This window comes from Equus przewalskii, chromosome 15 (assembly GCF_037783145.1).
Source record: "Equus przewalskii isolate Varuska chromosome 15, EquPr2, whole genome shotgun sequence".
Classification (NCBI taxonomy): domain Eukaryota; kingdom Metazoa; phylum Chordata; class Mammalia; order Perissodactyla; family Equidae; genus Equus; species Equus przewalskii.
Genome location: NC_091845.1, coordinates 9,312,343 through 9,324,162, shown reverse-complemented (window position 1 = coordinate 9,324,162; position 11,820 = coordinate 9,312,343). Strand labels below are relative to the sequence as shown.

General features: G+C 43.8%; 1 protein-coding gene across 8 annotated transcripts in view; it reads right to left on the bottom strand.

Annotated features, from left to right (window-relative positions):
* Window positions 1-463: 463 nt before the first annotated feature.
* RAD18 (RAD18 E3 ubiquitin protein ligase) overlaps window positions 464-11,820 on the bottom strand; it is a 161,129-nt gene continuing 149,772 nt past the window's right edge. For all 8 annotated transcript variants that reach the window (XM_070576664.1, XM_008532477.2, XM_070576671.1 and 5 more), the window contains one exon: window positions 464-678. In XM_070576664.1, the coding sequence (XP_070432765.1) occupies window positions 525-678 (154 nt within the window). In that variant the 3' untranslated portion in view covers window positions 464-524. The remainder of the gene's footprint in view (window positions 679-11,820) is intronic.

Below are 11,820 nucleotides of genomic sequence, written 5' to 3'. Positions count from 1 at the left end.
ATAAAAGTAAATTAATTAAAGACATTATGATGCTATTGCTTCTCTTTCTGTAAGACGGCCAGCACTATTCCACGTACAACTGAACACTTAATAAAATAATCTGATGATAACTGTAATACTCATCTAGTCTTTTCTCTGGAAAGTGGGGAGGCAGGAAGTGGTGTGCCCATTTCACAGATAAGAAACATAAATGAAAAGGTTAGAGGACTCACTCAAGATCCCACAGTGAGCGATTAATACTTTTAACATTGCATTGGTACCTAACCTTCACGTGCCCAGATGGAATTTCAGCTTTCCCTCTGACCTTGCATCTCACCTGTGTGACCTTGGCAGAAGCACTCCTTCTCTCTGAATTTTGTATCTTCATCTGCAAAATAATGAGGCTGAACTAGGCAGGCTGAAAGGTTGATTTCAAGCTCCAAAATTTTATGAGATCTTTAACTTAAGAACAAGAAACCTAAAACAGTATCTCAGGCGTCTTTTATTTTGTCATGATCACACTGCATTAATCCTCAGACAACCCGTCATCCGTCCCCTGATGAGAATGAATCAACATGCCCACAAGAGCAGAGCTTTGTCTCCAGAACAAAAACCTCTGCTCTTCTTGTCACAAAGCCTCCAGAGAAAAGAGATGGCAGGGCTGAACATTTCAATATGACACAGCGACTCCAGGATAATCTGTTAAATCAAAAGGAAAGTTATTAACAAAACCCTTGAAGGCACCCAGGAAGATGGAGGAACAGCTTTTAGCATTAGGAGTTTCTTATCCATTTTCAAATGAAGATTTATGTGTCCAACAGGTGGGTTAACACAAAGGTTCAAAGCAAAATTGAGTTTAGACACAAAGAAATAAGACTCTAAGTGAGCTTTACATAAAGATAGAAAATACTTCCCATAGTTGAGGCCCTCACTGGTGTTCTCTGTAACATTTTTTTAGTTGGGAGAGCATGTCCACACTAGAAAAGCAACAAACTTCATAAAGTGAGAGAAGCATTTAGTGTTGTAATCGAATACGCTTACAATAAAGATTACCATACACCTAAGGAGGATAAATATAATTGGTATTAAGTCTTGATGATTTGGAATAAGTGGTGAGCAGTTCACTTAAATGACGTAATTGGTGTTATTTCATCCAGTTGAATCAAGCATTTCTGGGACAGCTGAAGTGCAGGTAGAAGGGAAGACAAACTGAAGAAAGGAGGAAATGGCTCCAACGGGCCTCTGACCCAGTTAGCCAGATCTCTCTGCTTCTCCTGCAAGGACTCCTTCAACATCTCTTTAGTGCTCACCCGCTGGGCTTCAATGCTGCTCAGAGCACCGGGGGTCCGGAGGTGAGCACCACACAGAGAAGGCCCCCAGGTCTCAGTGACCTCCCATTCCAGCCAGGGAAGATAGGAAGTAAACAAATTGTTTTTGGTTTTCCGTTTCCTTTGATGGTTTCCGAACTCCTACTATGTAGCAGACACTCTTCTAGGCGTGGCAGACTCAGTAGTAACCATGACAGTCCCTCCTCCCACAGAGCTTACATTGTGGTAGGGAAGACAAATGAGAAACAAGCAGGCAAATAAATAACTTTGGACCATGCATACTATGAAGAAAAGAAAGTCACTTCTAGGACAGATAATAACTTGGAGGAGGAAGGAAGTATTTTAGAAAGAGGGGTCTAGGAAGGCTTGGATGAGAAGGTGACATTTGAGCAGCTCTCCGACTGATGAGGAGCAGGCAATCATGTGAAGATCCAGGAGATAATTCCACACAGAGGAAACAGTAAAGGTTCTGAAGTGGGAACAAGCCCAGTGGGCTGGAGTGATGGACTGTAAGGTTGTGTGGCCATAGCCCAGCAAACAGCGGGAAAGTGGACAGAGCCCAGACCTTCCAGGTCAGTGTAAGTGATGGTAAGAAACAGGGTTATTTTAAGTACATGGGGCAGTCTTTAGAAGATTTGAAGGAGGAGAATAATATCTGATCTACATTTCCAAAAGACGGCTTCTGCGGGAAGAATCCACTCTAGTAGGTAAGGGTGGATGGAGAGAGATTAGTTAGGAGGCTGGAGCAGTAGCCTTGTTGAGATGATGGTGGCTTAGACGAACTCGGCAGCCATAAAGGGGTTGAGGAGTGCTCAGATAAAGGAGACATTCTGAAGGCAGTGCCAATAAAATCTGGTGATGGGTAGGATGTGGTGGGCAAAGTCAAAAGATCAAAGATGAGTTCTACAACTCAACAACAAAAGACCAAATAACTCAATTAAAAAACAGGCAAAAGACTTGAATCAACATTTCTCCAAGGAAGATATATAAATGGCCAACAAGCATATTAAAAGATGCTCAACATCATTAATTATTAGAGGAAGCAAATCAAAATCACAATGAGGTATCATCTCATACTTGTTAGGATGGCCACTATCGAAAAACCAGAAAATCACAAGCGTTGATGAGAATGTGTAGAAATTGGAACCCTGGTGCACTGTTGGTGGGATTGTAAAATGGTGCAGCCACTATGTAAAACAGTTATGGAGGTTCTCAAAAACTTAAAAACAGAACTACCATGATCCAGCAATCCCACTTCTGGGTGAAAGCAGGACCTCAAAGAGATATTTGCGTAACCATGTTCAATGCATTACTCACAATAGCCAAGAGGTGGAAGCAACCTAAACGTCCATCAATGGATGAATGGAAAAAGAAAATGCGGTATATACATACAATGGAATATTATTCAGCTTCAAAAGGAAATCTGGTCACATGCTACCATATGGATGAACCTTGAGGACATTATGCTAAGTGAAATAAGCCAGTCACAGAAAGACAGATGCTGAATGTTTCCATTTACACGTGCTATCTAAAGTCGTCAACCTCATAGAGACCAAGATGCATTCTAAATATAACACAACATTAAAATGTTGTGGTTGAGAAATGACAATTAATATCAGGGGCCAAAGAGAATTTTGAGACAAATGATCTAGCAGAACTTGCAGCAATGACTTAACTAAAAACTGGTTGCACGATGAACCCTTCAACCACCAGGAAGGTGCGAAAAAGGGTCTGGAGGGTGTTTCTGATTTCTTCGGAATGAACTTCACTCTTTGGAATGAAGCGGGGCCCCCTCTCCCCTCTTCCCAGAGAGAAGGGTGTGGGGTGCTTGTCCCTTCGCTTTAATGAAGTGAGAGGGCCTTCAGCAGGGCCACTCAGAGTGAGAAAGTGTCTATGTTCCCTGCAGTTGGGAGAGGCATGGTGGACCAACGTCCCACTCACCAGCCTGAAAATCGACAGCTGCTCTTTCCAGTAGAGTCAACACTAGTCTCACACGGCTATTTAGCTAAAAAAGAAATAAAGATTCCGTTCCTCAGCTGCACCAGCATTTCAAGTGCTCAACAGCCACATGCGGCTGGTGGCTACCACACTGGACAGCACAGATACAGAACATTTCCAACACTGCAGAAGATTCTGTTGGAGAACGGCGATCTAGAGAGTAAGAGATAAGCTGGCTGACTGTTTTGGTGCCAGAACCAAGGAGGGTTGCTACACTGGGGCTGATCTGCAGTCTAGGGTTTCTGAGAGAAAAGAATGAATGAGGGTTTCACGTGTACCAAACGTGTATAGGCTACTCAGGGAAGCTGCCCTGGAGCCATTTTAAAGCTTCAAGAGGATTGCCCAGAAAAGCAACGGCATCCCCAACAGACCACAGAAAACCAAACATTCAGGGGAAAACTGCCACCTGGAGGAAAATGTCTGCACTTGCCCAGTGGGACCTCTGTAGCACCCATGAGCGCCAACTTGAACTACCTGCCAGGCCCAGCGGGTGAAGCATTTTATGATCCTACCAGTCAGGAAAGAGCTACCCTGCTCCCGTTCTCCTCCTCCCTCTCTCCACTCCTCAAATCAACGGTCAGACGGTGGAGGGTAGATGAAAGTATAAAGCAGGGCCTGGAGGGACCTCTCCACAAGGAACCCCTCTCTCCCCATACACACCCACCCACCCACTGCGAGGAGCCGATCTATAGCAGGCTCCAGCTGGGAGAGTATGTAACTAAAAACCAAGTGCAAGGTCAGAATTGTTATTATTACATGAGACTAGACATTTTAACTTTGGACTATAGAATTTTTTGTATTACCTAAGAGTGATCATAGTCATAGACCATAAATCAAAGTGATAGGCCACAGGAATCTTCATCTGGGGGCAGAAGACCCTCTGAATACATTTTGAAAGGGTAGGAGGAGGTAAAAATAGTTCCTAATTAATTAACCCCATGCATCCTGCTCGTTCAACCCATTACTAAGGTTTTGGCCTGAGCAACTGTGTGAATGGTGGAGGCATAATGGAGTGAAATGGAGAAGCAGGTGTGAGGGGAGGGGATGGGAATCGAGAGTTCTGTTCTGGACATGCTAAGTTTGGGATGCCCCTTAGCCAGGTGGAAATGTCAAGCAAACCCATCTGAAACTCAGGGAAAAGGAATAATTTGAGAATTATTAGCAAAGAGATAGAATTTAAAGCCAAGTGACTGGATGAAAACAACTGGGGAGAAAACATGGCTAGAGAAGGAAAGAGGCCCAAAGACTAGGTTCTGGGGCACTTTTTTACATCAGAGGTTAGAGGTCAGGCAGAGAACGAGGCTCCCAGCAAAGGAGACTGAGAAAGGGCGGCTGGTGAGGTAGGAAGAGCGTGGGTAGGTAAGGGAGGAAACTTGCTAGGGAGTTTGATGGAGGGGAGAGGCAAGAGTATGTTGTGAGGGGCCGTGGAATCTAAACCAAATCATGTGGGAAGTGAGAACATGTGGGCAGAGTGACACAGTGAAAAAGTGGTAAGGTTGAAGGAATAAGGGTCTCAGTGGTGTCAAAGAAATGTTGGCATGGGGACAGACATATGGCTAGGAGGTCAGAGTGGGACACCTGAAATAGATTCAGTGGTGGTACAGAAGTCAAGGGCATGACTAGGGGGGCCAGGTGAGGAGGTGGCACTGTAAGAATCTATCAGAAGTGAGGAGGTCAGTGAACTAGGAGGCCTGAGTGTGGGATGGTTTGAATAGATTTGAAGTGACTGCAGAGAGGAATGGAGACACAAGCCCCTTTCTCACCCGCAGTGACTTCCTGTCTGGAACCTTAGACCCAGATGTCTCTCCTTAGAAAGGACAGAGAGGGAGCAATCAATCCTGCCTTAGGTGAAGTCCCTGCTAGGTCCCGGGCCCGCAAGAGTCAGCAGAGCCACCAGCCAGGAGTCACCAGATCAGCGGGGGCCTTGACTTGCCCGGATTTAGTTTCATCAGGATTCAAAGCAGCCTCAGAGAAACATCCGAGGCACCCTTCCTTCCTCTGCCCTCAGCTGGAGAACTGGGTTTCAGCTGTTGCTTTCAGTGCTGCCCTCCACGTGCAGGGCGTAGTCACACGCAGGGTACACCGAGGGCACTGTACTCTCTTGCACTCCTTTCTAGGACTGTCTCAGCCAGAAGTTCCACCAGAAACTTGGATGCTTGGAATGCTGCAGCCAGAAGGCACCCTAAGTCTTATGCCCTCACTGAATAAGTTTCCAAACTATAAAACTACGGGATTGAACTAGATGATAGCTAAGGACCCTCCAGCTCTGCCATTCTAGATTGTGGTTAAAGTGCCCTCTTTTATCGGGGACGAAGCAGAGGGATCCACTCCTAGGAGGGCTGGGTTGATCAGACTGAAGCTCCATTTGGGCAGGGAACGCTTCTTTCTCGTGCCTCCTTTATCGTCACGTCCTAACACAGTACTAGTGAATATTCACCTAAGGACACCGTCTGCCCTTTACCAAGTCGGGGAGCTGACGAGAACGAGGTGAGGAAGGGCTGCGGGCAGATGACAGGCAGCATTTGGTGGTGTGTTCCTAGGGAAGGGCGCAGCAGGCGGCAGCAGAGGCACAGGAGCCGACTTCCGCACAGCTGGCCTTCGGTCCCTCCAGGGACAGCCCCCTCCCCGCCTGCAGCAGGAGTAGGCGAGGATCGATCCTGTCTAGGGCGTCCTCCCTGCTCCTTTCTGCTAATGCAGAGTGTACCCCTTCTTAAAAGCTAGCCCAAGCCCCATCTCTCCTGAGTTTTCACTAGTTCACCGTGAAACGAGAAAAAGGCCTATGGCTCATTTGTTACAATCACTGCCACATCTCAGGAGCTTCGTCTGGCATTTCTTCCTACCTTTTTGCTTCCTGTGTGATTATGTTTCCTGTAAATTGCATAAAGACAGATTGTTCATTTTCTAAAATCCAATCTGAGAAACTCTGTCACACATACTGAATGTGCATTCTTACAATATGTCTTAACTTCTCTCAGTTTCCTTATCTGTAAAACATAAGGTTGCTGCAATCCCAAGAACATTCTTCACAGAAATTGAACAAAGAATCCTAAAATTCATGTGGGGCAACAAAAGACCGCGAATTGCTAAAGCAATCCTGAGCAAGAAAAACAAAGCCGGCGGAATCACAATCCCCGATTTCAAAACATACTACAAAGCTACAGTGATCAAAATGCATGGTACTGGTACAAAAACAGGTCCACAGATCAATGGAACAGAATTGAAAGCCCAGAGATAAAACCACACATCTATGGACAGCTAATCTTCGACAAAGGAGCAGAGGGCCCACAATGGAGAAAAGAAAGTCTCTTCAACAAACGGTGCTGGGAAAACTGGACAGCCACATGCAAAAGATTGAAAATTGACCATTCTTTTTCACCACACACCAAAATAAACTCAAAATGGATCAGAGACCTAAAGATTAGGCCTGAAACAACAAGTCTTCTAGAAGAGAATATAGGCAGTACACTCTTTGACATCAGTTTCAAAAGAATCTTTTCGGACACTGTAACTCCTCAGTTGAGGGAAACAATAGAAAGAATAAACAAATGAGACTTCATCAGACTAAAGAGCTTCTTCAAGGCAAGGGAAAACAGGATTGAAACAAAAGAACAGCTCACTAATTGGGAAAAAATATTCACAAGCCACTTATCCGACAAAGGGTTAATCTCCATAATATACAAAGAACTCACACGGCTTAACAACGAAAAAACAAACAACCTGATCAAAAAATGGGCAGAGGATATGAACAGACATTTCTCAAAAGAAGATATAAATATGGCCAATAGACACATGAAAAGATGTTCATCATCGCTAATCATCAGGGAAATGCAAATCAAAACTACACTAAGATATCACCTTACACCCATTAGATTGGCAAAAACATCCAAAACCAAGAGCGACAAATGTTGGAGAGGTTGTGGAGAAAAAGGAACCCTCATACACTGTTGGTGGGAATGCAAACTGGTACAGCCACTATGGAAAACAGTATGGAGATTTCTCAAAAAGTTAAAAATAGAAATACCCTATGACCCAGCCATCCCATTACTGGGTATCTATCCTAAGAACCTGAAATCAGAAATCCCAAGAGTCCCTTGCACCCCTATGTTCATCGCAGCATTATTTACAATAGCCAAGATGTGGAACCAGCCTACATGCCTAGAAACTGATGATTGGATAAAGAAGATGTGGTATATATACACAATGGAATACTACTCAGCCATAAAAAAAGACAAAACTGGCCCATTCGCAGCAATGTGGATGGACCTCGAGGGTATTATGTTAAGCGAAATAAGCCAGTCAGAGAAAGATGAACTCTATGTGACTCCACTCATAGGTGGAAGTTAATATATTGACAAGGAGATCTGATCGGTGGTTACCACGCTAAAGGGGGGGGGGGGGTGGGGGGAGGGCACAGAGGGGGAAGTGGTGTACCCACACATGACTAACAAAAATGTACAACTGAAATCTCACAAGGTTGTAATCTATCATAACATTAATAAAAAAAAAAATAAACATAAGGTTGCTGTAACATCTAAATGAGTCAATACTGACGGAGCCCTTACAACAGTGCCTGGCACGGACTGCACTTAACAAACGTTAGCTATCACGAGAGGCGAGTTTAATCACATATCTATTTATAGTGATTACTGCTGGATTCGGGCTCACTGGACCATTTTGCTCTGTTTTCTATTCACCACACATTTTCTTAGTTATTTTTGTAACTTTTTCTGCCTTGTAGTGGTTTGATCAAGTTTTCCTTAATCCCATTTTCTGGCTTGGAACACACTACATTGTTTCTACACATTGCTAGTTACCCTTAAAACTTTAAAATGGACCTTAATTTAAGGTGTAAAGTGGGTCAGTGCTTCCCGGACATGACTAAGGGCCTCAGAAGCCTCCGTATTCTGACTCCCTCGCCCAGGCACCATGTTATCATGTAATACTTTACACTTCCACCGGGTTTCAACCACCCTCCATTAAGTCTGTTTTTCTTTTAGTCTATGTTTATTTAGATTTCCAATGTGTTTACCAATTTCTTTGCTCACAACTGCCTTTTGTATCCCACTCCTTTCTTCTGGGTTCTAGTTCATTCTTACTACAGAACATCCTTTAGCAAGTACCGTTTGCCTATCAAAATTTAACAGTGAAGTCTGGGTCTCTCAATCTAATGTCTTGCATGAGGAACAAGTAGGTTTAAACACAACTATCCCCAAATTCATCACTACTATATTCTTTTACTTTGCAAGAAAAACAAAAAACCTGCCCTGAATAAGGTATGACATTTATTCATCTATTTTCCACTTCTGGACAGAAATCAGCAATGATTGAAACTGTATGATCTTGAAATAGATAGATCTAGGCAAAATGTGTCTCTCTACAGCAGACAAAACGTGTCTGTATTTCTGTTAAACCGTGACAAGGTGTGTAAGATTTCAGCCTTAAGTTATGTTACCACAGGTCCTATCTCAGCTCTTCCTCCTCCTTCAAGCTTTTAACTTTAGATAACTCAACACCATGTATCAAAAATATGAAAGAAATTGTTGTACGTAGATGTCATGGTTTCAGAAATTAATGCTGACAAATAAGAAGGTTTTCAGCAGATATTCTTCAGAATTCAAACAGTTAATATTAAACAGCTCCATTCGACAGTAAACTCGAGGTTATCTAGAAGTGCATTCTGCAGTTCACACAGGCTGTCAGGCATGGAAAAGTCAAGGTGGCTCAAAATCCAGTGTTGCACAAAAGAAATTATAAAATTCTTTTAAGATTGTGCTGCAGTTTTTATGTGATCCAAATGGAAGTAAACAATGCCACGTGGAAGTCGGGGGTTTCAATTATGCACTTCCATAGTTCCCAAACTGCAATCTGGGGCCCTGCCTGCTGGTCCCGAGCCCATCTGGGCCCCCATTCAAGTAACGACATTCATAAGAGGCTGTCAACCTTGTCATCTTTTCATCTAGCACCCAAAGCAGCTGGACCCTTCTCTAGCCAGCACTAGAATAATGACAGCTCTAGAATCTTGCCAGAGAATGTATCCAGTCCAGGTATGAAATACCATACAGGGTTCTCGAGCCATTCCCCTCAGAGATCCTAAATGCAGTCAAGTCAGAACACCCAAAGGACTCCTGGCCTGTGTTTGCTTATAACCCTATAGAATTCTTTCCTCGGTGCCCTTCAGTCTGCGACTGCCAGCTTTGACGGTGAACTGAAGTAGCGGCCATATGAGAGCTTCTGTACTTGCTGTGTATTCCCACTGAAGAGCTCTAAGATATTTTTTAATGACCATTATTTAAAAACCCACAGAACAAATTCCCTTTGGAATTTAATATCCTAGTGTCCTCTATTTTGAAAACAATCTGCCCATATATTTTATTAAGAGTTAGTGTTCCAACAATTCCATTTCTGGGAATCTAACCTAAGGAATTCTACTTATAACTGGAAAAAAAGTGGAAGTAACTTAAATGTCCAAGAATAGGAGACTCTGTACAAATGTGGCACACGATTCAGATGGGTTCATGATGCAGTCATTAGAGTACTGATAACGTACTGTGCAAGTGTTTTGTGAGAAACTGAGGAAAGCGGTGTGTGCACATGTGTATCTAGTGTGGAGTTGGTTCTAAGTCATATGAAATTCTGACCTGCCCAGCTTGTCTGACATAGCTGTGAAGTTAGTGGGCACAAAGGCATCTATTTGAGAATTTTGATACTTTGTGTTTTGGACCAAAGGTGTCAAAAGATATGTGCACAGCTTCCTGGGGATGGGGGACACTGAGGACGAGGCGGGAATATGGTGATTAATATGACCCCCTTGGACTGATTTTCAAGCTCCCTAGAGTTTTCGGGCAAAAATGAAATCCCTTTATTACATGCTTTCAAAGGGCCACATACCTCTGCTTGTTGCACTTATCACAACTGTGATTTGCGTAATTATTTGATGAATGTTCATCTCCTTTCTGGTCTACAAGTTCCACCAGGGCAAGGTTTTCTCTTTGTTTTGCGCACTATGTGACATATAGTCATGATGGCTGAGGGAAGACAGGGGAGGGAGAGAGGAAAGAGAAGGTAACGGAGAAAGGGAGAGGAAAAAGGGCGAAAGACGAAGATGGAGAAGAAGCAAATTTTTTATGAGGGACGCTGTGGGTCGAGGTGACAGTACTGCCAAGCTGGGAGAGCACTTGCATTGTTTCCACCTGGAATACAGCAAGGCCAAGGATCAGTGAGACCAACAGGAAGGGGAGGATGTCTGGCACCCAGCAGGTTCGCACCTCGGGGATGCATCAGGAGCTGGCATCCCAGGCAAGGCTGGATTCTCCAGCAGGACCAGCAGCGGTACACGTGACAGAGCACTGGAAAGGGTGGCAGATACCCAGCAGGAGTCTGTCAAGAGAGCAGCAACGTGCTCAGGCACGGACTTGTGCCTGTATTCTCAACAGTCTGAAGCCAGGGATACCTGGACATCTTGGAAGGGGATGGGGAACGCCCCGAAAAGGCCTAAGTCTAAGTGGGGACATGGAGCCAGTAACAAGGCAGTGTCAGTGCTGGTGTGACCTGTTCATAGGCCAGATGGTTATCGCTGAGGATGTCTGAAACACCCTGACTAAAACTAAAGAAAGGTTACCAAAACGGTAATGAAGTCAAGGGTTGTGAGGACTTTCCCCCTCTAATGATCATAATTTTTATAATTAAAAAAATAATAGGAAAAATGTGTATCATTTGAAGAATTGCTGTTTTCTTTTATCAGATGCTGCCAATTTTGTAATCCAGTGTTTCTGCCTTTTCCCTGATTCTAAGAAAACTCAGAGGCAGATGTCGTATTCAACCACAGTAACTTCATTAGTGTAGTGGTCTTGATAGTTGCTTTCTTCTCATTCTACAGGGCCAAGGGCCGCAAGGAAGGAAAATCCTCCACAAAGTCTTCTCTCCCTATTTCATCTACCCTGTTGACATAAATCTTTACAGTCTGAGTTAGTTTTTAAACGCTATCACCCTCCCTATATTACTCACATTGTCTTACGTGTGCGAATGACTTTTTCAACTAGACCAGTGATCCCAATGAGGGGTATAAGAAGAGAGAAGGGATCAGAGGATGAAAGGATGGCCTGACTGTCAGAGCCACCTGGATGTCCTTTTCTGAATTACAGGTAGCAGCTCACCTGCACCCTCCCACACCGTGAGTATCACTGCCATTGTGAGGTGACGTACTCACGGAGCTGTTATACCCTGGAGGGGAGTGAGGAGGTCAAAAGTATGAGCCAGTGATGAAGATCATATTTTCACTAAAAGATCAATTTTGGAATCAGAAGCTTATCAGTTTCAATCCCAGATCTAATACTTAGCCTAAAGTTCCTTATTCTCAAATAGATATAAAAACATCTTTCTTTCAGTGCATGAATATTAAACGTATGCTAAGTGCTAATAAACAGAGCTCAGCAAATACCCTTTAGGTCTTAGTTTCCAAGTAGAGTTGGGAGGAGTTTCTGAATCTTGGCACCACTGACATTTGGACTCGATAATT